Below are 25,733 nucleotides of genomic sequence, written 5' to 3' on the forward strand. Positions count from 1 at the left end.
CTGTTGCCGCCGCCGGTCTCCAGCTCAGTTCCCGGCCGGTGGCTCACGGATCACACGAGCTCCGCCGGCGCCAACAAACAGCAACGGGAACCTGGAGATCTGCCATGACGGTGTTTACAAACCTCCAAGCACGCGCGGGCCCCGCGACCAATCAGCACTTCCGAACTCGGTGCAGAGCCACGGGACTGGCTGAGATGGTGACAATGCTCCAATCCGACGTCACTTTACTTATTATCCGCACCTCAGCACCGGGGAGCCTGTCCCACCACGGGATTGGCTGCTCCCGACCCGGAAGTAGTGGGTCTACCGACCTAATGAGGGCCGGCGGAAGTGAGCCCCAGTTTATGGACGGTCCGTGAGTGTACCGGACGGGTGGTCACCGTAGAAAGAGGGGGCGGGGGACCCGAGTACTGAGCCGACGCCCCCTAACCAGACACGTCAGTTTAATGTCACAGCAACAAGAAATCCGTTGGTTCTGCTAATCCGCCACTCACAGCACGGGGGTCCCTGACAGCCCCTCGCCGGTTACAGTCAGACGGGTTTTACCACTTCCTGTCAGAAGAAAAGATTTCAAAACCACCTGCTGAGCACAATAGAAGAATAAATCCGTTTTTGACGCCGCCCGGTATTGCAGCTCCACTGGGGGCGTATTTATTTCATAGGACGGTTCATCACAGGTGCCAGGCTGGCGCTGGCGGCGACCTTCACCGGAGGGGGCGACCTGCCCCCCACGTTAATCGGGACTCTGGGGATGTCCTACAAGCCCATCGCCCCGGCACCGACCACAGCCAGCAGCACCACGGGGAGCAACAACAACTCTGGCCCTGGCACACCCGTCCCGCCAGGTAAGGAGACAGTAACCTGGAACTGGGGCTGCAAGGGCACATGTCCCACCAGGTGATGCGCCAATAACATATGGCGATGGAGCTACAAGGATAATTGTCCCAGCAGGTAAACAGACAATAGCATGGTAATGGGGACTGCAAGGACACCTGTCTCACCAGGTAAGGAGACAACAGCAGATGACGATGGGGCTGCAAGGACATCTGTCCCACTAGGTGATCAATAGTCTCGACCATTGACATACCAAAGGTAGAGTGATGTGGCAGCAAATGCACATCTCTCACTAGGTAATGCTTCTAGGCAAAGTGGGAGAATGCCAAAGATGCCACTCCAACTATGCAACAATCCATGGCATTCGGTCCAATCGCAGGCACCCTTCCACCAGGTAATGAGCTACTACAACTGATAGAACATCTAAGATTTCTGTTCTTCCATACATTTAGTAAGTGCAAAGTAAAAGATGCACTTGGGACGCCATTCACACCTATAATGGCAAAGTTGAAGGTCATGGAAATCCACCTGCACCACGTTCATCCTTCCAAACAAAAATCCAGTACAAGTTGACTAGACGGAAGGACGCCATGTACTGCACTAAGGGAAAGCATTGAATCTATGTAATTCTGGTTACAACTGCTCATTATTCCTACTTGACAGTGTAAAGCTTGTTTATCATCCTGGGTTACAGCCTAGTCAAAGTTGTCGTAAACAAAGGACGTTTATCCTCCCAGGTCTTGATCGAAAGTGCATTGTTATGCCCTAAGGACATCTATCCTACTAGGTAATGGTTCTTATGAAGTTCCAGAGGTGATTAGATGCTTTTTCTCGGCAGAGCCGCAAAGAACCCCACCAGAACAGGTAATAATTTGGAGTAAGGTGGCATATCTGTAATGGCCCTGTCTCCAGGAATTAACGGAGGGCCACCATTGGTAGAAGGAAGAGAGATCAGTTTGGAAAGAGGGATCCCAGATCCAGGAGCTATTATTGAGCTGAATCGGGGATTCGATTATCCCTAGTACAGTATGCTGATTTTGTCCCGGTGTAATTTGCCAACACCGGGACACGTTGAGCAGTGCCCACACGTTGTCTGCGATGAACAGGAAATGAGGGGCCATTCTTATTTTCGAAAACAAAGGTCGAATTTAAGGGGCCGTCAGCCTTCCTTTTGTCTGATTATGATCCTGTCTGTCTAGAGCCTATTACTGTTGCATTTGGCTTCTGCCCATTAAGTACTTCCATATTTTTTTCTTTTTTGATCACCCAGTTTTGGATTTATATATTTTTTTTACTGTGGGTGAGTCTCACTATTTGTGTCTCACAGACAGAAATAACACGGCAAATGGACTGTGCATGTTTACAGCCAGGGCCTGCCTGTTATTAAGGATCCGTGATGCAGCAAGGATTAGGTGCACCTGGCTGATTACATGTGAGCATATGCGCACATACTGAACATGTGACACTACAGTCATGTGCATCCTGGTAACTGCACACAGGTAGCCTGGCACAGACGGGACTCTGCAAGGTTAGGTAGTCCTTTTAATATTGGTGGCCACTCATCGGTAGAGTAAATATAGTGTACTGTATATCTTCAGTGACAGTGTTTTATACAATGGGGAATCTGACTTTTTTTCACTATCTTTTTATCTGGTTTTAACACAAGAAACAGGTGTCAGAAGCAGTGAGCATGGAGTATACAGCAGTTGTATAAAAATAATATATAAAAGGACATAGGAGAATTGAGCATTGTATACTGACACAAATAAAGTTATGGATATCGCCTGTGTACCTAAACTACCATTGGGGAATCTGCCTTGGAGTGCAGGTTCACTTCTCTTTGGACTGTAAGTCCCTCAAGATATGAAACTGTAGTGAAATGTGAGCCCAGTTGAGCTAAGCGCGCCCTAAGATCATAGATGTACACCTTGTGAGTCATTCAGAATTTTCATATTTCTTTGGCTCAAAGACTTCCTTCACTTTGCTGGGCCAAGTCAATTAATTACTCTGCTCCCCAGCAGAGGGAACAAAGGCCTACCCACAAAAAAAGGAGTAATTAACAGTGCTTCTTTCAACTCCTGAGTTGCAAGGAGTGGGGAAGAAAATTAGCATCTATTAATTGGCTGTTGCCCTGTGCCTGTGCTGGGACTGAATAACAAAGGAGGAAGCCCAGACCTCTGGGGGCCTCCTTTGATATTTAGGTTGGAAAGTCCCTGTCCCTGACAGTGATATCGGCTGTGGCAAAGCTGAGACCTTCAGAGATGCGAATAGTGACGTCTTGACAGCACCGTCTTGGATTGTTCCAGAATGCTGTGCAGGAGGGTTTGGGCAAGAGTGGAGAAGAGATGTGGCACCCTACAATTGGCCAGGGTTGCCTGGATTCTAGAAGTTTCCTCCCCTATCTAACAACTCTTGCACAAGGTAAAGAGGATTGTTGTTGTCCTCTGGACTGCATGAAAATGCTTGGATATTTTTCTCTGCAGCCTGGGGCTTGGCTATAGTGTGGCTGGGGGGGGGGGCACACGCAGAGACCATGTTTGGCAGTTTTGCCCAGTTTGTCGTTATATGATGTAAACATCATTAAAACACCTAGCATTTAACAAAATGTAAGAGAAACTTTAATATGAAGAGTTGATGGATATAACCTCAATTTTCATTGTTGGTTTCTTTATCAATGTGAAACGAGGGTTTCTGTAGCGTCCCCAGTGAAATCTGAGGCCACATACAGTTAAGGAAATGTCCAAGTTCACAATTAATCGTATCGGTAATCATCCCCTTCTAATGCAGCAGTGTGAAGTTAAATGACAGTGTATTCTAATTTTTGTGCTTAGCCCTCGCTCTTGCATAGCTGGAAAAAACTAAGAAGGTTCCTCTTTAACACATCCTTTAGTGCCTTGTTACATTGCCTGCTCCCCACAGTTCCCTTCCTCTTCATTGGCTCTCCACATGTTATCCTGCTTTTCTCTCTTTCCCATAGACTCTTTCCCGATTCCCTAAGAACCGTCCTTTGGATAGTTATCTAATTGTGTTGCGTGAAGCCCTGTTTTTAGCTCGAAGTCTGTAGTGCCGTATAGGACAAGCATGTTAGCAAAATGAGGATCGGGTTATGAACGGAAGTGAACTTTTAATTTCACTCATTGGTGAATTGAAGTAAGGTTTTCCTTCTCTTGATGAATACTTCAAACCAGGTTTTGACTGTAGTAGTGCATGAGGAGCTTGGTTTTAATGCTGGTAGAGAGTTATGTTATGGAACAATATATTAGTTGAATAGAATGACACCAATTGACAAAAAGTTCACTAAGGAAATTCTGTTAGGTGGAAATGTATGTGACTGTATGAGAGTCCGTACTCAAATTTGGGAAAAGACCAGTTAGAAGGTTTTCAGAAAAAGTGGAAGTGTTTGGCCGTGTAGAAAGTGACTAGGAAGGTTTTCTGTTGGCAGGTATCTGGGACTTTCAGGCACTGTGTTGCTCTTTCCTTATAATATAATCAGTTCGTAAAGTGGTTTACTGTCTTTATGCTGCAATGACTCGACCAAAGTGTTTTAATTCAATTTTTTCCATTCTCCAGTCAGTCTTATTCTTTCACCAGTGGTGTTGGCCTTAGGGTGGCAGACCTAATGTTTTTAGCTGTGGGACACTGAGAGATTCTCACTTCTCAGCTAGTATCAGCATGAGCTACTTTTTTTGGTGAGTTTCCGACCCATTTAAGCCAACAAACCTATTGAATAAGTATCAATTTAGACATTTCTAGATTTCATTGGAAGCTGTGGAGTGTTGCCAAGCCTGACAGATGATCCTTCTTCCCCTGATGACTCTTGGAATGCTTCTGAAGTTTTGGGACTGGTTTGGAGATTCTCAAAAGTCCCCAGGGGGCAGGGCATTGTCAGTATCTAACTTCAATTCCACCCGCTTCACAATGGTGAAATGGCAGAGATGATAAACTTCAGGGCGACCACAAACCAAACCCTTGTCACTCTGGCTGTCAACTTACAAACTTTTGCATGCGATGTTCAACCACAAGATTCAAACTTGTTTATTCACAGCTGCCAAGGTGTATATCTGCCATAGCATGCTGGTGTAACACATTCTTTGCTCAAAGACTTACTGTCCCACCAGTAGGTGATTCGATTCACATGACAACCAAACACCTCCTAAATTACCCACAGTCCATTGTGTACCCCTTCACTGTCTCCAACACTCCTTCATGCTTTTTTACTTATGAAACTGTTTTCCTGTCTTGCAGTTTCCAGTGTAAGTGTACCTTCACCGTCTGGGTCACTAGGTGGAACTTCTGCTCCCTTTCGACCACTCTTCAATGACTTCGGCCCACCATCCATGGGGTACATTCAGGTAAGGCCCTAATGTATCTTCTAAAGATAGCGATTAGTAGATGGCCAAGAGGGTAGAAATGTGACTTCTGCTGACAGTGCAGTATCAAAGTCATTAGCTATGCCTCATCAACCCTATAAGTATTCTCCTGGTCAGAAGAGGTACCTAGGCAAATGGCCACTGACGTATGCTACTAAGAGAGAGAGGCACTCGCTGAATGAGGCATGCAGAGGGTGAAAACTGCTACATAGCTGTCAAGTCTAGAATCCCATCCTAGACACACTGACACAAATAGACCCAAATATGCAAGACATTGGGGAAGATGTGGCAAACATAGTAACTTTGGAAACTCTGGGTGCAAAGAGCCTGGTGCAGAGCTGTGAGGTGGTGACAGGAGCCAAAAATGGCAGATAGAGCCAGTTGGGAATGGCAGAAAGACCCACATACTAATATGCATCTAATAACCTATCAGTAGCAACTATTGAAGTAGCATCTCTGGAGAAAAAATGCAGGAATTTGAGGAGTAGTCATAAGGGAACACATGAAATCCAGCGAGGAAGTCACACTGTATATCGCAGCGGAGGCTTAGCCATGCATAGACGTGGAACTTAGTTTCTTACCTGTAGGTGTAGTTTTGCAGCTTGAACACTTTTCTGGATTCACATGCTGTGTATTATTCCGCCATCTAGTAGCTGAGTCCGCAATTTCTACTATTTCACGAAATATTTAGTCTGTCTTTTTTTCCTACTATTGTTTGTTGGCTGGCATTGACGGAACCTCCATTTGGTGTCTTCTTGTGACATTGTAATGCTTTCTCCCGATGTTCCCACCTTAGGTCACCATCCATGCATAGATGTAGGACCATGTTATAAAGATGTTTGCATGGAGGCACATATGTGAGATTCAAAGAGTGGGTACAGTGTAGAGATTGTAAACCAAGATACAGTGGCTTCCGCCGAGTTGACATAGAATTGTGAGTCACTGTCTTGTATGTAGACTTCAGGCTGTTGGATAGTATGCAAGTCTGTTTCTTTTACAAGGGGCCATGTCTTCTTGTGAACAACGCTTCTTTGCTGTGATTCACATAGCATAGAGCTATAAGGACATATTTGTCAAAGACGCATGCTGTTATATCTAACACGTGAGGGCATCCACAAACTCTTGCACTGTCAGAGAAGCAGGGCAACTATTTGTGTTCACCACCCTTGTGCTGCCCTGAATGTGTATTTTGCCTCTCATGCCAATCGCAAATATGAAAATTTCCTTCTGAGACAAGCAAAACAGGAGTCTGATGAATCAGTTGAGTTCATACTCCTAATGAGCAAATATATACGTTAGCAGGAAAATGAAGAGATGTTTCGCCCATCGTCGTCATCTGGAAACCTCGTCTGCCAGAAAAAGTGTGTAGTTGCGTAGATATTTGCCTACCAAACATTGCCATCCAGCAAGAATGCCACTTGACATCCACAGTAGATGACCTGGTGTCGGAGGTGAGCAGCTCACAGTAGTTCTCCAAAGTTGACCTTAATTTGGAGTACCACCGGTTGCCCTTGAACCCCCAATCTAAGTACGTAATCACCTTTAAATGCACTGTGGCCTCTACTGCAACAAGAGACTGAATTTCTAAATCTCTAGCACCACAGATGTCTTCTTAAGTATCACCAGGGCGGTGCTGATAGGTCTGGATGGAGTAGTTCACATGAATAAGAATATTGTAGTGCATGCAGCATCATTTGAAGAACACCACACTGCCTCCGTAATCTCTTTCAAATACTGAGCAACTGTAGCATCACACTAAGCTGTGAGGAAGAAATGCAGATTTCTCTGATGCAGTATCTATCTATTTAGAAACAGATTTTCAGCCCAAGGCGTCGCACCCAGCCAACTAAGGTAGAGGACATGAAGACAGCACCACCCCCTCAACAGTATTGGAAGTGAGGATAATTGGGATGGTGATTTATTGCAATAGATTTATGCAAAAAAAACTTTAACAGGAAATGCTGTGAGAACTGACCAAATAAGCCCTGTGACACTGGGGCGATGATCAAAAGGTGATAATTTAAGCCACCAAAGCTCTCAGAAGAGCTCACTTTAGAAACTTAACTTTCAGTTGATTCCAGTCCCAGCAGGCTTTTTGAAGTGTTGCTCAGAAGACCTAACTACCAGGACTGAGGCAATGCATTAGTTGCTAGTGTCAGGACTGTGGATATGCATATGTACTTTGAACAGGAAGTCATGTTTGCAGGTTTGCATCCTCTCTGCTCCTGACTTCACCTAGTCTGGATCTTTACTTGTCTGAGCCCATTGGCAGAGCGTAGTAATTGGCCTTCTACCTGTCATTAATATTGCTGGCAACCATGGGGTACAAATGGTTTTTGTCTTTATAGTAATCGAAGCAAAACCTAAACTTTGAGGGCTGACAAGCCTTCTCATTCCTCTGATTGCCTTGCGAGCAAGGCCTGCTAGATGTCCCGCTTTAAGCACGCTTCGCTCTCCTGTCATAAATCCTGGCCTGTGTATTTCTGTTCCTACTGTCACCATTTCACACCCCCTCTCCCTCTCAGTGCTGGTCGTGAAGTCTCTTTCAATGCTGTTGCCATGACAGCCTAGTAGAGCTCAGGACAATGGACACTGCGGGGCTTGAAAAATCCACTTGCATTGGCGAGTCTTATTTGATCAGGTCGAGCTATTTTTAATGTTATCATATAGAAAAAGGTTGTTATGCTAACAAGTTCGTACATCCCAAATGTCCATATAGTAGCTGGAAAAATGATGCTTAAATCGTCATAAGGATTCTTTAAGTGGGTGCCACACTGGTATACACATCCAACCACCAAGGGTGTGCGTTGTGTTGACTTGAGAATCAGCCAACCGCAGTTATTTCATAAGTTCACCAGGGCACACCAAAGAGTATGCAAGAAGTTCACATATGAGATCAAGTAACTCAATTAAAGTCTTCGACACGTCCTGTGATTGCTTGAGATTTATTCATTCCAAAGCATGGAATGTCCAAGAAAGCAGCCGACACATGTTTCGTCATCCAGACTTTCTCAAGGCATATAAAATGGAGGATAATGTCAAAGTCTAATAGAAAAATTCATTCTTGAAATGTTCTAAAAGCGTCTGTTTAGAGTTCGACAAGTTCAATGAAGTTGGTGAAGAAAAATGGGGTCATGATAAGCCTCTCTCCAGCCCAAGCCGAATGTGGCGACAATGCCGTTGTTAGTACATTTTTAATACTTACTCATCCCTTCTGGAGAGTTGATACTGAACAGGTGTTCTGTTCAGCTGAAAAGTAGAGGGGCAATAAAAGATGCCTTTAAATCTTGTTCTTATGTCACATTTGCTCTGTGTTCACAGACAGAGGTAAAAAATCAGTTTTTCTTAACAATTAATTTTCCTTCTGACTGAAGAGTTCCAGAACTTTGTAAGGTGAACTGTGTGACCTGCTGCTTAGAATATAAAATAAAAGGATATAGGGTTTCAGGTTTTTCCTAACACACAACATTTAAATGACTAAGTCAACTGTGCAAACATTTAAAAATATAATTCAGTAGTTGTAAAAGCCCTTTTTTATATTTGTGTGATGAAAAAATATTTTAATAGGATGAAAACAAATTAGAATACTTTACATGTTGATGTGCAAAGGATATGTTTTCTGAAACCCAATTTTCACATTCTTAATACACTATATAGTTTTATCAGTAAAGCTGCAAGTTAGTGGAGAGGTTTTTGAACGTTTCTTGGAAGGTTACTGTGTGTAGATGACAATATGTTACCACATCATGGTATAGTAATATATTTATTAAAAGTGAGTGTGTAAACAAACTGAGAAACACTCCTGCCCTGATGGCAGTGTTAGTAAACTAAAATAAGTCCTAGGTTATATGGGCTAGACCTCATGGGTATGTGGGCTAGATTCATGTGATGCATGCAGCAAACTTTAGTCTACTTAATCAAAGAAAATATATTTTTTTGTACTGCAGAAATGCTGAGCTCACATATTTGAAGGTGCAATCATATGTGAGAACTAAGAAAAGGGCGACTCTGTAAACTATTTGCCTAGGATCACACAATTTGAGACCCGTTTACGGGTCAAGTACATTACAGTTAGGTCAAGTAGATTATTTATGTAACTCGACAGGTCGAGTAACATTTTAATGTTTTTTCAAGTCTTACATTGTCTAGGAAGGACTGCGTAGCATGTCCTTCCAATCATGTGCTTGCCTTGCACGTGGGTTACATGTGACTGCTCTCCTCAGCTGTTCTGGCTCTGCCTGCTTTTCTTGTTTGCACGTCCCTCAGTCTGTTTTCTCAACTTTGTTTGTTCCTCCCTCCTTCCTTTTGTCTTTGCCTCTCTCCATACTTTCCATCTTCCATGCATTCAGGCTCTAGATCAGGTTTTCACTGAAAGTCACCATCTCTCAAGCCTTTGAGTCTCTTTTTCTGTTTGTCTCTCTCTTCACTCTTATTTTATGCTTGCCATGATTTCCTCAGGGCACTAACTACTTTTCTATCTTTCCTTCTGCCTAACAGTTCCCACTTTGTTTGCCTGCACTTCTCATAAGCAGTTTCAGCTTCTTGTTTCTCTCTTCTTACTGGTTCCTGCCACCCTGCTTCCTTTGCTACCCACCAGTGCCTGCCTGTCTGCTTTCTTGCCCCTCTCCTTCCCCTGCTCCCAGTGGTTCCTACCCCTCTTCTTGGCTTGCTCCTGTAGATTCCTGCTTGTTTCCTTCCCCTGATCCCCACAAGTTCCTGTCCTTCTCTTCCCTTGCTGACCCTCTGCTTCCCTTGTTAACCAGCATTCCTGCCTCTCTGCTTTCTTTGCTCCCCAGGGATTCCGGTCCCTCTCCTTCACCTGCTCCTTTTGGGTTCCTGTCCCTCTCCTTCCTCTGCTCCACAATAGTTCCTACCCCTGTGTTTCACCTGCTCTCCAATAGTCTCTACCCATCTGGTTACTCTGCTCCCCAGCAGTATCAGCCTCTTTGCTTCACAGCAGTTCTTGCCCTTCTGCTTCGCCTGCTCCCCAGAGGTTCCTGCCTCTCTGCTTACCATCCTCCCAAGCGTTTCCTACCCTTCCGCTTCCCTTGCTGCCAGCGGTCCCTATCCTTCTCTTCACTTACTCCCCAGTGGGTCCTGGCCCTCTACTTCCCTGATCAGCACCAATTTGTGCCTCTCTGCTTCCCTTGCTCCCCACCTCCCTCTCTGCTTCCCTTGCTCCCCTGTGGTTGCTGGCCCTCTGATTCCACTGCTTCCCTGCAGTTCCTGCTTTTCTGTTTCTCCTGCTTCCCAGTGGTTACTGCTCCTCTATTTTCCTTGCTCCCCAGCAGTTCCTGCCCCTTTAGCTCCCCAGCGATTCATGCGTCTCAGCTACCCGGAGGTTCATGCCCTTCAACTTCCCAGAGGTTCATGCCCATCAGCTCCTCAGCGGTTCTTTCAGGCTGCTTCCTGTGATCCCCAGTGGTTCTATGTTTCTCTGCTTCCCAGCGGTTCCTGCTCCACAGCTTCCCCTGATCCCCAGCGATTCCAGCCCCCCTGCTCCACAGCAGTTCCTAACCCTCTGCTTCTCAGCTCCCCAGTGGTTCCTGCTTCTTTGCTCCCCCTTTTTTCCAGTGGTTCCTGTTCCTATGCTTCCCTTGATCTGCTGTGGTTCCTCCTCCCCAGTGGTACCCGCCTCTCTGCTTCCATTCTCCTCCCCTGCCCCCTTCCCTCCAGTGGTTCCTGCCTCTCCTGATTACTTTGCTTCCCAGCGGTTCCTGCCCGTTTGCTTCACCTGTCCCGCCAGTTTTGGTTTTCTCTTTTCCCATCAGTTCTGGCTTTCCACCTCTGCCCTCCTCCCTATCAGTTCCTGCCCCTCTGGTTCCCCTGCCCTTAGTACCTTTTGCTTACCCTCTTGCCATTCCCCTGCTTGGCACGCTCTCCTTCTGTTCCTTGTTTCCCTCCCTTCTTCTAAATTCCTGTTATTCTGGTCGGCCATGCTCCTTAACAGTTCCTGCCACTGTGCTTCCTCTGTCAAAATAGTTCCATCTTACTCTTTCCCATCGGTTCAGGCTTTCCTTTTCTGCCCTTCTGGTCAGTTCCTGCCTGTCTGCTTCTCCTCTCCAATAGTTCTCTTATTGTTTCCCATCATTTCTGACTTTACCTCTCTGCCCTGAAGCCCTCCCATCAACTCCCGCCCTTTTGCTTTCCCTGCCCCAAGCAGTTCTTGCTTACTCTCTTGCCATTCCCTTCTACCACTCTCTCCTTCTGTTCCCGTTTCCCTTCATCCCCCAAATTTCTCCTTCTCCTACTTGCCATTTAACAATCTGTTGCTCTGCTTTTCCTGTTGCAGAATTCCTCCGTACCCTCCTGTTTGACTACCTGTCCTGCTTGTCTTGTCACCCAACAGTTCCTGCCTGACCCTTCTGTCATTACATTTCAGGGTGCCTGGCTTCCCAGTTATTCTCTTGCTTCTCCATAGTCCAGTCCAGAATGTGTGGTATCATTAACCTATTACCATGTCTTGTCTCACAGGCCGTAAAGGTGCAGGGGTCTCACGTTCTCAGAGTATGTGCTGTGCCCTGCTTCCCATTTGCTTACCAGTACTATCCATACCCTCTTCCCGCTCCTCTCTCCATCACTTCCTGCTCCCATTGTTCCATAGCTCTTGTGTTATTATGTGATGAGTAAAGTAATGTGTGGTAACATGTTTTTCTCTTCCAGGCGATGAAGCCACCTGGTTCTCAGGCCTCCCAGAGCACGTACTCTGACCTGCTGTCTGTAATAGAGGAAATGGGCAAAGAAATCAGGCCAACATACGCCGGCAGCAAGAGTGCCATGGAGAGACTAAAGAGAGGTCAGGAGTAGCCTGTGTAATTCAATTCACCACATCTATTTTTCACCCTTCAACTGCCTACTTGCATATTTTTTATGAAATTCATTTTGCTGTTACCTTGAGTAACTTTTCTCTGCAAGTGGATACTTGGCACAGAAAACGGAAGCATAATTCTGGGGAAGAAGAAGATTTACGTCAGCATCAGATCAGATCTTTGCTAATAAAGCGCCAAAGGTACACGTGGGCACCTAGACCTACTGCAATCCTAGGCCATTAGTTATCCACACAGAGCAATCCAGATAAATTTCCCAGGCCTGCGCCCAACCATTCCATATTTGTAATACTTTTTAGGGCACCCTCTTGACTTCTATATGGGTTTTTACAATAAACATTGTTATTTTGGCTCACAGATACCCTTCAGGGTGAATGTCTGATTTACAAATACATGTTATGTTATATTTGAAGCTGATCTTTTGGTGTTAAATCATGCAGTGTTGCGTAGACTTATTACAAACTTAGTACACTACAGTTATGGCTGTTTTGTATTCCCCATGTAGAGCTATTCCAAATCGATAAAGCCTTTTTAGGGTCGAGCCTGCGTTGCATGCCCTCGCGCATGTGTATCGCAGCGAGACGCTTTAGTGTTTAGAAAAGGGCTCGGAGCCCTGTCGACGTCATGTCCGTGTTTTTCATTGGTTCGTGGGCTTGCCTATTAAAATCTGCTTGCTTTCATTAGTCTAAGGCATGCATACGTCATGCCTTTTCCGGTGGCTAGCCCTCCTCGAGCACATCGACCAAGTACAGAAAACATGCGAGGCTCGCTGTTTTCTGTCCGGCTCGTGGACTACTTTTCCTCTAATTTATTAGCGCGATTTCGCTTGGCAGAAGTCGAGCGCTTTACATGGTTAATTGCACTTTTTTGGGTTACGTGCATAAATGCACTTTTGCCGATAGGTGAAAAGTCGGGTGATGAGTTTACAACGCTATCAGCTCTAACATGAGCAAACGCTAGACCCGTTGCATTGCAAATGCTTGTTAATATTGCTGCTGTCACCCTGCCTGATGCACTGGGGCGATCAGTTAGTAGTCTTGCATGTGGTGGCCACTAATGTAATCTTGTATGATGTCACTAGGGCAACACTGATAATATCTGTAGCTCGCAATGCTTTTCACTGAATATAAGTAGTTCTTATTACAGGAAAGGTTGGAGACCACTGCTTGAGAAGGAAACAAAGAAATCTCCCTTTGACCAACAATTAGCACTCATTACAGCACGCAGCATCTATACAGCTATAATGGAAGAGAGGAGAGCAAAGTTTTTGTTCGCCACACTGGTCAGATGTGGATTCCCAGCAGCGAGGAACATGGCAAATCAGCTGTCATTTAATACCCATTTCCTCTCCCAGCCTATCTCAGGTAGGGAAATTTCTTGCCCATATTCTCAAAAGGGCTGAAATACCAGCAGACTGGAGAGATATTGTAATGTTACGCATCAGGTCACGTATTGGTATTCCCACATGCACCATCTTCTTAAGCCTGAACAAACGCAGCCACTGATAAAACATTGTTCTCCTGGTTTCTCAAGATCCGCGCTATATAAAAGGGGGTGGGGAGCTCAAAAGGCCCTGAACAAGGGCTACATATGCATACTGTTTTTGCTGAAGCTGGTTAAATAGAGAGCCGTCAGTAGATAAACCTGTACATTTTCCAGATCGGCAACATTGCATATACTCTGTTGAACCACCAGCTGGGAGACTTCATGTGTTATCTGGGCTTACAGAGCGCCTGTTTTTGCACCCTGATTAAACATAAGAATGGTGTAATCCCTCTCTCACTCTTGCTCCTTTACGAACAGGAGTGCTGGCTTCCACCCAGGCAGTCCAGGTCACTAGTACCCTTTTCCGATTTCCAGTATTCCTAACTGGTGAATTTAACTTACCTATAAGTCGCTGGCATATGGTGCAAAGTGTAACCAAGGCCTGGAAGTTAAATGGAACTAGTGGACTGCAGCACCCATTGTGCTATCCCCTACAGTTGCAGTGCAAACATAGCTTTAGTCCTACTATTGTAGCCTGGCAGTAACAATGTAAGAACTGCAGTTAAAATATACCCTTCTGACAGGTCCAAACCCTCTTCTTAGATATTGAGTCACACCCAACTAGGCCTCGTAGCCCTGAAGGCAGGCTGCATGACATTTAAAAATAGGACATGTAGAAATTTAACGTTAACCTGTCCTTAGTGTGACTAGCACCCAAAAGCTACATTTCGTTATGGCAGGCCTATGTAGAAAACCTGAGTACTGATTAAAATCTTTAAACTGTATTTCAGAATTAGGACCAGCTAGAAATACTATTTTTAATAGTTACTAAAAATCCAATTTATTGGTGAAGTAGGATTTTTAATAAATGCTAAGGAAAGTAACTTTTAGAAAGTTAGCTTTTTCCTGCCTGAAGTTCCTGGAGATTAATTTGCATATTCTCTCAGCTTCTCCCAGCCAGTATTAAGCATTTGAATGGATGTGAATAAGGTATGAAATGATTCCCAGGAGCAAACAATAGTCAGGCCTGAATGGGCAGATATGGCTCCCTTGAACCTCACATAATATATGCAGTGTGGGGCATTTCCCCTTCAGGACACGGCTGGACCTGAGGAACAAAAGAAGGACAGAACTTGCTGTCTGTGACCTGAGAGGAGCCCTGGACATGTCATTGGTAGCATTTGAAAAGAGCAGCACTATCACCCCCAAGGGTATCTCGCTCTGAGGGTACCATGTCTCCATTGAAAAGCCATGTCTTGAGTCTCTTTCTGAAGTCCTCCAGAAAGGGAGCTGTTCAGAGGTGGAGGGCCAGGTTGTTCTAGGACTTGGCTGCTGTGTAGTAGAAGGAGCGGCTTCTGCTGTGGCTACAATGGATGTAGGGGTGTGTGTGCGAGGTTTAGCGAGGTGGAGCATAGTTGTCTTGCTTGGACGTGGCAGCTCAGTCGATGGTTGATGTAGGACGGCCCTCAGTTGTAAAGAGCCTTGCATGCAAGTGTGAGAATGTTGAATTGGCATATCTTGTGGACGGGGAGCCAGTGGAGGTTCCTGAGGTGTGGGGTAATGCTTGAGCACTTGGGGAGGTTGAGGATGCGTCTGGCTCTGGTGTTCTTTAGAGTCTGGAGTCTTTTAAGTAGCTTGGAGGGGACACCAGAATAAAGAGCGTTGCCATAGTTGAGGAGGCTGGTGACGAGGGCATGCTTGACTGACTTTCTGGTGTTGGTAGGGATCAATTTGAAGATTCGGCGGACCATACGGAGGATGTAGAAGCAGGAGGAGGCGACAGAGTTTACTTGTCTATTCATGGATAGTTTGCAATCAAGGATGATGCGAGGTTATGTGCGTGGTCAGATGGAGAGGGCATTAATCCGAGTTCTGCTGGCCACTAGCTGTCGTCCCTTACAGAGGTGTTTGTCCCGAAGATCAGGACTTCCGATTTGTCGGTGGTTAGTTTGAGGCAGCTGTTTTTCATCCCTACGTTGCTACGTTGGTCATGGCATTGCGGAAGTTGGCTTTGGTGTTGTGGGTGTCTTCGGTCAGCAAGAGAATTAGTTGAGTGTCATCCGTGTAGGAGACTATATTTAGTCAGTATGATCTGACGATGTATGCAAGGGGGGTCGTTTAGATATTGAAGAGGGTTGGGCTGAGGGAGGATCCTTGTGGTACACCGCAGGTGATATTCTTGGGTGTAGAAGTGAACGGAGGAATGCGGATGCTCTGTGTGCGGACTGAGAGGAAGGAGGCGACCCACGTAAGGGCGTTTTGTTGAATGCCTATGTTGTGGAGTCTGTTGAGGAGAGTGTGGTGGGAGATTGTGTGGAACCCTGCGGAGATGTCCAGAAGGATCTGAGCTGGTGGCTTTCCTCAGTCGAGGGGGGTCCTGATGTCGTCCGTGGCGGCCATTTGTGCATTCTCTGTGCTGTGGTTGGCCTGGAATCGTGATTGTGAGGTGTCGACAAGGTGGTTTTGTTCGTGGTAGTCAGTGAGCTGTTGGTTGATGGCTTTATCAAGCACTTTGGCTGAGGAGGGAAACGGGGAGATCAGTCTGTGGTTTTTGAGGTTGCTGGGTATGGTGGAGGGTTTCTTTAGGAGGGGTCCGCCCTCTGTGTGCTTCCATTTGTCCGGGAAGGTTGCCATGGAGATGGAGGTGTTGAGGATGCTTGTTAGTTCAGTGCTGATAGTGTTGGCTCCGAGGTTAAACAGCCAGTGGGGGCAGGGGTCAGTGGGTGCCCTGTAGTGGATGGATGGCATTATGGCTGTAGTGGTCTGTGTGGTAATCGGGGGGCCAGTAGGTTATCGTGTAGCTGGTGTTCGCTGCTTGAGAGATGTTATCTAGGCTGGGGGTGGAGGGTTGGGGGTCAAATTGTTTGTATATGGTGGTGATCTTGCTGTAGCATTAGTCTGAGAGGGTATCGCAGAGTTCCTGGGATGGGTGAATGGTGGTCTCTCTGGTTGTTGGGTTAGAGAATTCCTTGATGCTTCTGAAGAGTGTGTGTGGTTGGCTGCAGTGTTGATGTGGGCAGTGATTGCTGCCCTTTTTGCTGCCTTAATGTGGTGGTGGTAGTTGTTGAGGACTGCCTTGTAGACGGCTGTTTCAGAGGGGTCCTTGGTCACACGCCATTGTTTCTTGAGTCTGTGGCTGTTGCATTTGGAGTTTCTGAGCTCTGGAGTGTACCATCTTGCTGGCTTGGTGATGTTGGTTTTAGCTGGTTTCAGTTGGGCAACGCTTTCTGCATATTTTTTGATCCAGGGGGTGACGTTTTGGACCACCTGGTTGAGGTCTGCTGTGGGCTTGGGTTTTGTGGTGCCTAGGGCCTGGGCCCATAGGGTCTCCGTTACTGTGCGCCAGTTTTTTTTTTTGGGGGGGGGAGCTGCTGAGAATTGGAGATGGTAAAGTGGACTATGAAGTGGTCGGTCTCGTTGAGTTCAGTCACATGCATGAAATTGATTCTGTCGCTAGAAGTGAAGATGGCATCCAGTATGTGTCTGGCTTTGTGCGTAGGTGACCAGTTGGGTGAGGCCGATGTTGCTGAAGTTCTCTATGAGGGAGGTGGAGGTGGTGTTGTTGGGGTTCTTAAGGTGGAAATTGAGATCCTCGAGTAGGACGTAGTGGAGGGAGTCGATGGCGAGGGAGAAGATTAGGGTGGCAATGGCATTGCAGACGGTTGGGAGTGGTCTCGGGGGTCTGTATGCGAGGGTGCCTCTCATCGTGGTGTTGGCATCGGTCTGGCGTCGGAAGTTGAGGTGCTTCATGGTGGGCATTGGGTTGTCGTCTGATGGTGCATTGGATGGCTTCCTTGAAGATGATGGCCCTGCCATGTTTGTTGGTTCAGCCTTGGTGTATAATCTTGTAGCCATTAGGGGTAGCTGTGACAATGTCAGGGTTTGTGGAGGGTGTTAGTCCTGTTTCGGTTTTGAAGGCGACATCCGGGATGTGGATGGTGTCCCAAATATCCGTGGCGTGTTTGCATGAGGAGCGGGTGTTTAGCAGGATGTAATGGAGTAGTCCTTGGTTATTCGTAGTCTTCTGTGTGGGTGCAGTGCAGTCGTTAGTGTGCGCAGGTGGGCCCGCCGTTGCAGGAGAAACAGCAGTGTAGGCAGGTGAAAGGTCCTTTGGTTGAGCGTGCGGAGGCCATGAAGCAGCTGTTGATGGGGTGTCCGATGTTCAGGGCCTGGAGCTCCTTGGTGGTGTGTGGGTGGGAGAACCAATGGTTCCTGGCACTGGGCGCGATCCAGGCCTGGATGAGCATTTATGGGATTGCCTTTGGTACACCAGCGACGCGGCCACTCTGTGACCTCCATTACATGTCCTTGGAGGTAGGAAGGGCTGGGGTGGGAGCGGGAGCAGCAGTGATACAAAGGAGGCGTCGGCAGGGGCTTGAGCAGATGCAGTCAGGCTCAGGAATGCAGTTAGAGCTGTCCCAATGAGGCACGGGAATGCAGGCGGAGCTGTTGCAGTGAGGCTCAGGAATGTGGGCAGAGCTGTCAGTGGCAGGCAGGGGGGCCATGGAGCAGCTTGGGAGCTGTGCCTGGCCCAATGGGTCAGGCTGTTGTACCAAGGGAAGGGAAGTGAACTCTAATGGTCGTAATGCTGACCTTCTGTTCAAGCTAGAGGAGGCCTTTCCTGCGGCTTTCCAGCTGAGCAGTGGCACCTTGACCTGCATTGGACCCTGCTGTTTGCCCACTGCTTGACCCCCTGCAAGTTTCTAAGTGCCTCCTCTGAGGTCCTGAGGAGCTTTAGAATTGTACTCCAATAGTGGTTTGGGAGTCAAAGGACTGAGTCAAAATGTCAAATGTTTGACCAGGACGAACCTGGTTGCTGTATTCGACCCGTATTCCGTCGCGGGCAACCGCAGTAGTAGTAGCCCCGGTCTACAACAACCATTGACTGTCATTGGCACGTTGTGTTTTTTGGCATTATTGTTAAAGGTTTAAAAAAAACATATCACTGGTTCCTCTTATTGTTTATTTGTCCTAGCAGAAGAGCCTGCTGTAAGATGTTTTCCTTACAGCACGTTTGATTCCTGCTATGAGACATTCATCTGAACACTTCGGCGACCACTCATACACCAGTGGTTGGGGGGGCGGGGAAGGTTTCAGTGTAGGTGTAGAGTCCTCAAGCCACACAGGTTCCTTCTATCACTTCAAGAATCTATGGGCAGCAATGCATGGTGCAAGCTCATGGGCCTTTTTAGTCTTCAACATCACTTTCAGCTGTGCACAAAGTGCAGGGTTTGGGCATACAACCCTCATGCACCCATCGGTACCACATAGCGAAGCAGTTGTGCAGCAAATGCATGATGCATACGACCCTCACAGTCACCTGTATGCCCTGGGAAAGCGGTTGTGCAGCATTAGAGTCATCGACACACCAACCATGTCCTTTGCAATGGCACCAGTGGGGAAGCATATCCGCAGTACTCGCATGAGTTGATTGAGTTGGGCTGGGCAGCAGTTGCAGACTTCCAGGCTTTGCACTTCCAACATCTTCATGGCAAGTTGCTTAAAGATTTCCTCTGACTCTCGCTGAACAAGTAATGCATTTGCTCCATTGAGCAGTCCAATCTCCTGGGTCCTTGAGGAGCACAGAATTTCATCATCAGCACTTACAATATGGTCATTACTCTTCGAAGGGAGACAGTCACGATCTTGCGTCTGGTCCTCTCCTTCCTCTACACTGAGGTTTACCTCAAACTTTTGGAAGGAATCCACTTCAGAGATGTTCAAAGAGTAAATGGTTCCAAGGGTCAAGGGGATCTAGTGTTGGACCTTGTGGGGATCTGGTATTGTTGGTGCCTAGAGTACAGCATAGATTACACAGGTGGAACAAACACCATCTTTACTCAGCAGACCTTAGGTGGGCCTAAACCTGCCAGATGCATTCCCATAGACACACCTCCTTAAGGTTGGCGTGCGTAAATGAAGGGAAACTATTCAGGGAAAGGGGACATGACAACAAACACTTCAGCACACATTCCTGGTGAAAGTGAGTGCGTTTGAGCTTGCCCTCAAGGGTTTCCAGAAGTCTACTCAACAAGATGGTGCTTGTTAGCACTGACGGCATGACAGTCATAGATTCATCTCAATAACAGGAAAGTACACATTCCCTTCTGTTGGTGAAGGCTCAGCAGGTTTGGCATCCAGCTCCATCCTCTGAAAGATTGTTTAGCCGTGGGTGGTGAGCGCCGGGACGCTGCACCTGAAGCAGCCGTGCACTGTATAAACTACCTAACAGAACTCTTCCGGCGACCAGGAGGCTCCACAAATCCGCATGTTCGCAACAGAATGAAACAAAAACTCCCCGCATTATGCGTCCTGGTTTTATGACATTACTTTAGGGGGTTTGACATCCTGCACCACGGCATGTTATGAGCTAAGAGGAAGATATTCACAGGGTATTCGACGTCTTTACCTTTTCAGGCGTCAATCCAGGATGTTATGAGGTATCGATTGATGAAAAGGTCAGCCTCAGTTCATACACCGGTACTGATATGTTTGGCGCCTGTAGTGGCTGGTATTCAAGACGAACCTTTCGCTCTTGTGCTGCTAATCATTAAAGCATTCATGGAAGGACTTTATAGAATAAGCCAGTCTAGAGGCAATCAATCAATCAGTGTTTGTAAAGCTCAGCTACTCACCCGTTCGGGTCTCAAGGCGCTAACATTTCTTTTGTGTGATTTAAACAGTATTCTTACTTGTCACGCAACCCCCCCCCCACACACACACACACACACACACACACACACACGTGTAAAAGGCTCATATTGGCATATGTGATCCAGCTGGCAGCATGGAGTTTTCTATGTAGCTCATCTGGTACATACTTGAAATGGTGAAATTCAAAGATCTGAGATAGGTCAAAATGAGTGTATAAATAGTTTGTGTACATACAACTTTCTTGCAGTTGTTATGTATTCAGTATAAGTAGATTGAGTACAAAGCGCTTGTATACCAATATCGGCATCAAGAAGCTAAGTAGAGGATAAGTATTGAAGTCTTATCCAAAACTCAGTTGAAAAAGCCTAACAAAAAGACCTAGTACAAAAGCCGAGTTTTAAACATTCCTGAAGGCAAACTGGGTAGAAACTCTTTAAATGTAGAGTCAGATTATTTTAAATGTAGGGGCTGAGATATGGGAGAGAGCGTTGCAAAGAGAAGTTCAGATGCGGAAGATGGAAAAGTAACTTGAAGAGAGCCAGTGGAAGCCTTGTGAATAAAGGGTTGTTACAAGGGGGGGGGGGGGGGGGGGGGGGGTTCTGTTTGATAGAAATTGGATTTAAAACGTTTTTTTTTTTTTTTTTTTTTAAATAATCGGGAGCCTCTGAAGTCTAGTATAGAAGATAGTGTAACAAGATCAAGAGTATGCGACTGGCAGATCTCTGTAAGGTCACGTTTTTGATCCTTTGACGTTTGGACAGGAGGAGTCTTGCAATCCTGGGTAAAGAATGTTACAGCAGTCCCACCTAGAGAGAACACAGGCTGAAACTAGGTGGGCATGCACGTGGCTTGGTGAGAACAGAAGAACCTTTCTCCCTAACATAAATAAATAAAAACACGGCGAGGAAGCAGTATTGATTTGGGCTGAGGGGGAAGGATCCCAATCACAAGGGCTCCTAAAGAGTTCACTGTAGTTGCAGGAGGAGGACAGACTAACCGTACTGCTCATTCTCGAGAACTCTGTATTTACAAATGGAAGTTTTCTTTCAGAGAGTCCAAGTCATTCTTGCCTGAGTGCACGCCTACCGTTTGTCAACCTGTCAGTTTATGGTTATGTACCGTGTGCCGGTATAAGATTCAACGTGTATGGGCACCACCACTAGGGTGTGTATGACCGGCATTGCCCTTACCAGGTCCTTCTACCTAGAATATTCTTCTGAGTCTTGTCTTTCCTCTTTCGAGTGTAAATGCATTTAATTTCCGTCCGCATCGTTGCAATGTCTTGTGAACCTGTAAAAAGAGACAGTTCACTCGAGAGGCCGTAAAGTAGCTGTAATCTAATTTACACACCGCTTCTTCTCTATTCAAGAGGTTGCATTGATCCCATCAATGCGGGTAGGTGTTCTGCAGAACCTAGTAGAACTTTCGAGATGGCTGCTCATCCCGGGGTCTAATGGGAGAAGTCACGACTGCCTCAGGGTCGAACCCTGTCCATTCAGCCCAAATAGGAAAGACACCGTAGAAATCTGTACTCTCCATCTCTGTAAGGGGAACATGACAGCTTTTTTCCAGCGAGTTTCAGGTAGACAACTGTCAACACCAACATCACTTTAGAGTTTAGAGCTATGCTAAAAGGCTCCCGACGGAGCTCAATAAAAATGTCCCCCCTCAAAGCTTCCCCCTTTTTCCTACAGCTTTCCACAACAAATTGTGCTCTGCCTTTTTTGTTCGTTGTAGTTTCAGTGCAGAGCCTTTATTCCCTCAGAAGGTTCATTCTGATTCTCATTTGGATACACTTGGGTTAACACTTGTCCCTCTTGGATACATTTGCGTTAAGGCGTTGATACTCCTTGTCCTTGCGCCTTCCGTAGGCGCAGCGTGTAAACGCGTAGAAGCGTAAGGGGATGGCATGTTGGCAGTGCGGACATGCGCTGTTTTGCCTTGTTGTTCCTCGTGATTGGCAGCATGAGGAAGTTACCAGGTGCTAAGGCATCGAGTTGTGTCTGGCTGCATTAAAGCGAGGGCGCAGGGGCAGAGCGACTAGTGTGTTTGCCTGACTATTGAGGCGGCCAGGGCGGCACGACCCATTCATGTCGCCATCACCCACCCTTGCTGATGTGCACACTCCAGATGTATACGCAGTGTGGGATCTCTGTTCATGGCCAATAAATCTGAAAGGTCGAGCACCGTTCCAGATTGTTAGCAGTGCTTTCTGTTCAGAAGAGATGGCTCAGTAAATGCAGATTGTGGCCAGCACTCCCAGCCCTGTCCAGCAGGAGTCACTGTGAGGACCACGCCTGCCTTCCCTGAAGACTTACTGTGGTGAGACCTCAGTCCTGGAAAGGAAGACTTACTGTGGTGAGACCTCAGTCCTGTCCAGCAGGAGTCACTGTGAGGACCACGCCTGCCTTCCCTGAAGGCTGTTACTGTGGTGAGACCTCAGTCCTGTCCAGCAGGAGTCACTGTGAGGACCACGCCTGCCTTCCCTGAAGGCTGTTACTGTGGTGAGACCTCAGTCCTGTCCAGCAGGAGTCACCGTGAGGACCACGCCTGCCTTCCCTGAAGGCTGTTACTGTGGTGAGACCACAGTCCTGTCCAGCAGGAGTCACCGTGAGGACCACGCCTGCCTTCCCTGAAGGCTGTTACTGTGGTGGTGAGACCTCAGTCCTGTCCAGCAGGAGTCACCGTGAGGACCACGCCTGCCTTCCCTGAAGGCTGTTACTGTGGTGAGACCACAGTCCTGTCCAGCAGGAGTCACCGTGAGGACCACGCCTGCCTTCCCTGAAGGCTGTTACTGTGGTGAGACCACAGTCCTGTCCAGCAGGAGTCTCCGTTAGGACCACGCCTGCCTTCCCTGAAGGCTTACTGTGGTGAGACCTCAGTCCTGTCCAGTAGGAGTCACCGTGAGGACCACACTTGCCTTCCCTGAAGGCTGTTACTGTGGTGAGACCTCAGTCCTGTCCAGCAGGAGTCACTTTAAGGACCACCCTTACCTTCCCTGAAGGTTGTTACTGTGGTGAGACCTCAGTCCTCTCCAGCAGGAGTCACTTTAAGGACCACCCTTGCCTTCCCTGAAGGCTGTTACTGTGGTGAGACCTCAGTCCTGTCCAGCAGGAGTCTCCGTTAGGACCACACTTGCCTTCCCTGAAGGCTGTTACTGTGGTGAGGCCTCAGTCCTGTCCAGCAGGAGTCACCGTTAGGACCACGCCTGCCTTCCCTGAAGGCTTACTGTGGTGAGACCTCAGTCCTGTCCAGTAGGAGTCACCGTGAGGACCACACTTGCCTTCCCTGAAGGCTGTTACTGTGGTGAGACCTCAGTCCTGTCCAGCAGGAGTCACTTTAAGGACCACCCTTGCCTTCCCTGAAGGTTGTTACTGTGGTGAGACCTCAGTCCTCTCCAGCAGGAGTCACTTTAAGGACCACCCTTGCCTTCCCTGAAGGCTGTTACTGTGGTGAGACCTCAGTCCTGTCCAGCAGGAGTCTCCGTTAGGACCACACTTGCCTTCCCTGAAGGCTGTTACTGTGGTGAGACCTCAGTCCTGTCCAGCAGGAGTCACCGTGAGGACCACACCTGCCTTCCCTGAAGGCTGTTACTGTGGTGAGACCTCAGTCCTCTCCAGCAGGAGTCACCGTGAGGACCACACTTGTCTTCCCTGAAGGCTGTTACTGTGGTGAGACCTCAGTCCTGTCCAGCAGGAGTCACTTTAAGGACCACACTTGCCTTCCCTGAAGGCTGTTACTGTGGTGAGACCTCAGTCCTGTCCAGTAGGAGTCACTGTGAGGACTACACTTGCCTTCCCTGAAGGCTTACTGTGGTGAGACCTCAGTCCTGTCCAGCAGGAGTCACCGTGAGGACCACACTTGCCTTCCCTGAAGGCTGTTACTGTGGTGAGACCTCAGTCCTGTCCAGCAGGAGTCACTTTAAGGACCACCCTTGCCTTCCCTGAAGGCTGTTACTGTGGTGAGACCTCAGTCCTCTCCAGCAGGAGTCTCCGTTAGGACCACACTTGCCTTCCCTGAAGGCTGTTACTGTGGTGAGACCTCAGTCCTGTCCAGCAGGAGTCACCGTGAGGACCACACTTGTCTTCCCTGAAGGCTGTTACTGTGGTGAGACCTCAGTCCTGTCCAGCAGGAGTCACTTTAAGGACCACACCTGCCTTCCCTGAAGGCTTACTGTGGTGAGACCTCAGTCCTGTCCAGCAGGAGTCACCGTGAGGACCACACCTGCCTTCCCTGAAGGCTGTTACTGTGGTGAGACCTCAGTCCTCTCCAGCAGGAGTCACTGTAAGGACCACACCTGCCTTCCCTGAAGGCTGTTACTGTTGTGAGACCTCAGTCCTGTCCAGCAGGAGTCACTTTAAGGACCACACTTGCCTTCCCTGAAGGCTTACTGTGGTGAGACCTCAGTCCTCTCCAGCAGGAGTCACTGTGAGGACCATACCTGCCTTCCCTGAAGGCTGTTACTGTGGTGAGACCTCAGTCCTGTCCAGCAGGAGTCACTGTGAGGACTACACCTGCCTTCCCTGAAGGCTGTTACTGTGGTGAGACCTCAGTCCTGTCCAGCAGGAGTCACCGTGAGGACCACACCTGCCTTCCCTGAAAGCTGTTACTGTGGTGAGACCTCAGTCCTGTCCAGCAGGAGTCACTGTGAGGACTACACTTGCCTTCCCTGAAGGCTTACTGTGGTGAGACCTCAGTCCTTTCCAGCAGGAGTCACTGTTAGGACCACACCTGCCTTCCCTGAAGGCTGTTACTGTGGTGAGACCTCAGTCCTGTCCAGCAGGAGTCACTTTAAGGACCACCCTTGCCTTCCCTGAAGGCTGTTACTGTGGTGAGACCTTATTCCTCTCCAGCAGGAGTCTCCGTTAGGACCACACTTGCCTGCCGTGAAGGCTGTTACTGTGGTGAGACCTCAGTCCTTTCCAGCAGGAGTCACTGTTAGGACCACAGTTGCCTTCCCTGAAGGCTGTTACTGTGGTGAGACTTGAAGCCCTGTCCAGCAGATGATGTGTAATAGTATTACTTACCTTAGTGGTGGTGTAGTTTGTTTACAGCGCTTCCATGCCTGAGCGCCATGTGTCAGTGTCACAGTTGCCTTTCACTGTTGTTTGTGTTTTTGAACATTCAGATGACTGCTCTTTCTGATTGGTAACCTCGATGTCTCTTGTGTTTTTCCGTAGGCATCATCCATGCTCGGGCGCTGGTGCGCGAGTGTCTGGCTGAGACAGAGCGCAATGCCCGCACGTAATACCCTCCATTTTGGATGTACTTTTTGGGATTTCCCTGATGAATTTTCCCACAATCGGACACCCTGGAATTGGCAACTTCTTTAGTTTGCTTCCAGTAGCCTTCGCCAGCAACCGCTCTTCAGCCCCTACCTTCCCTGTTGGAATTTTATTGTGTCCCCAACCCATCTTGTCTACCGGGTGACCTAGTCCCTGCGTCTGTCGGCCCAATGCAGGCTTCCCAGGGCCAAGGCAGACTCCGGATCCACAGAAGATGCATTCGGACCCTCAGAATTCGTTCTTTTGATAAACTACAATAAAAGTTTTGAATCCAGAAA

The 25,733-nt window shown here is 47.6% G+C and overlaps 1 protein-coding gene across 2 annotated transcripts; it reads left to right on the forward strand.

Annotated features, from left to right (window-relative positions):
- The first annotated feature begins 282 nt into the window (after window positions 1–282).
- Window positions 283–25,733, forward strand: CDK2AP2 (cyclin dependent kinase 2 associated protein 2). 2 transcript variants are annotated; one of them, XR_011203064.1, is made up of 5 exons: window positions 283–845; window positions 5,080–5,186; window positions 11,868–12,000; window positions 13,178–13,395; window positions 25,351–25,733. XR_011203064.1 is itself a non-coding variant. In XM_069232913.1 (4 exons), exons 1-4 carry the CDS (start codon window positions 752–754, stop codon window positions 25,416–25,418), a joined length of 402 nt encoding a protein of 133 aa, XP_069089014.1. In that variant the 5' UTR covers window positions 290–751; the 3' UTR covers window positions 25,419–25,733. The 2 variants fall into 2 exon arrangements, 1 of the variants encoding a protein (XP_069089014.1); XM_069232913.1 differs by lacking the exon at window positions 13,178–13,395 and having other exon boundaries at window positions 290–845.

This window comes from Pleurodeles waltl, chromosome 4_2 (genome assembly GCF_031143425.1).
Source record: "Pleurodeles waltl isolate 20211129_DDA chromosome 4_2, aPleWal1.hap1.20221129, whole genome shotgun sequence".
Classification (NCBI taxonomy): domain Eukaryota; kingdom Metazoa; phylum Chordata; class Amphibia; order Caudata; family Salamandridae; genus Pleurodeles; species Pleurodeles waltl.

Excerpts from the sequence above, each read along its gene's own strand:
- CDK2AP2 (XM_069232913.1), top strand. The coding sequence starts at position 752 with ATGTCCTACAAGCCCATCGCCCCGGCACCGACCACAGCCAGCAGCACC. Across the intron at positions 846-5,079 it reads TGGCACACCCGTCCCGCCAG|TTTCCAGTGTAAGTGTACCT; the intron begins GTAAGGAGACAG and ends CCTGTCTTGCAG. Across the intron at positions 5,187-11,867 it reads CATCCATGGGGTACATTCAG|GCGATGAAGCCACCTGGTTC; the intron begins GTAAGGCCCTAA and ends TTTCTCTTCCAG.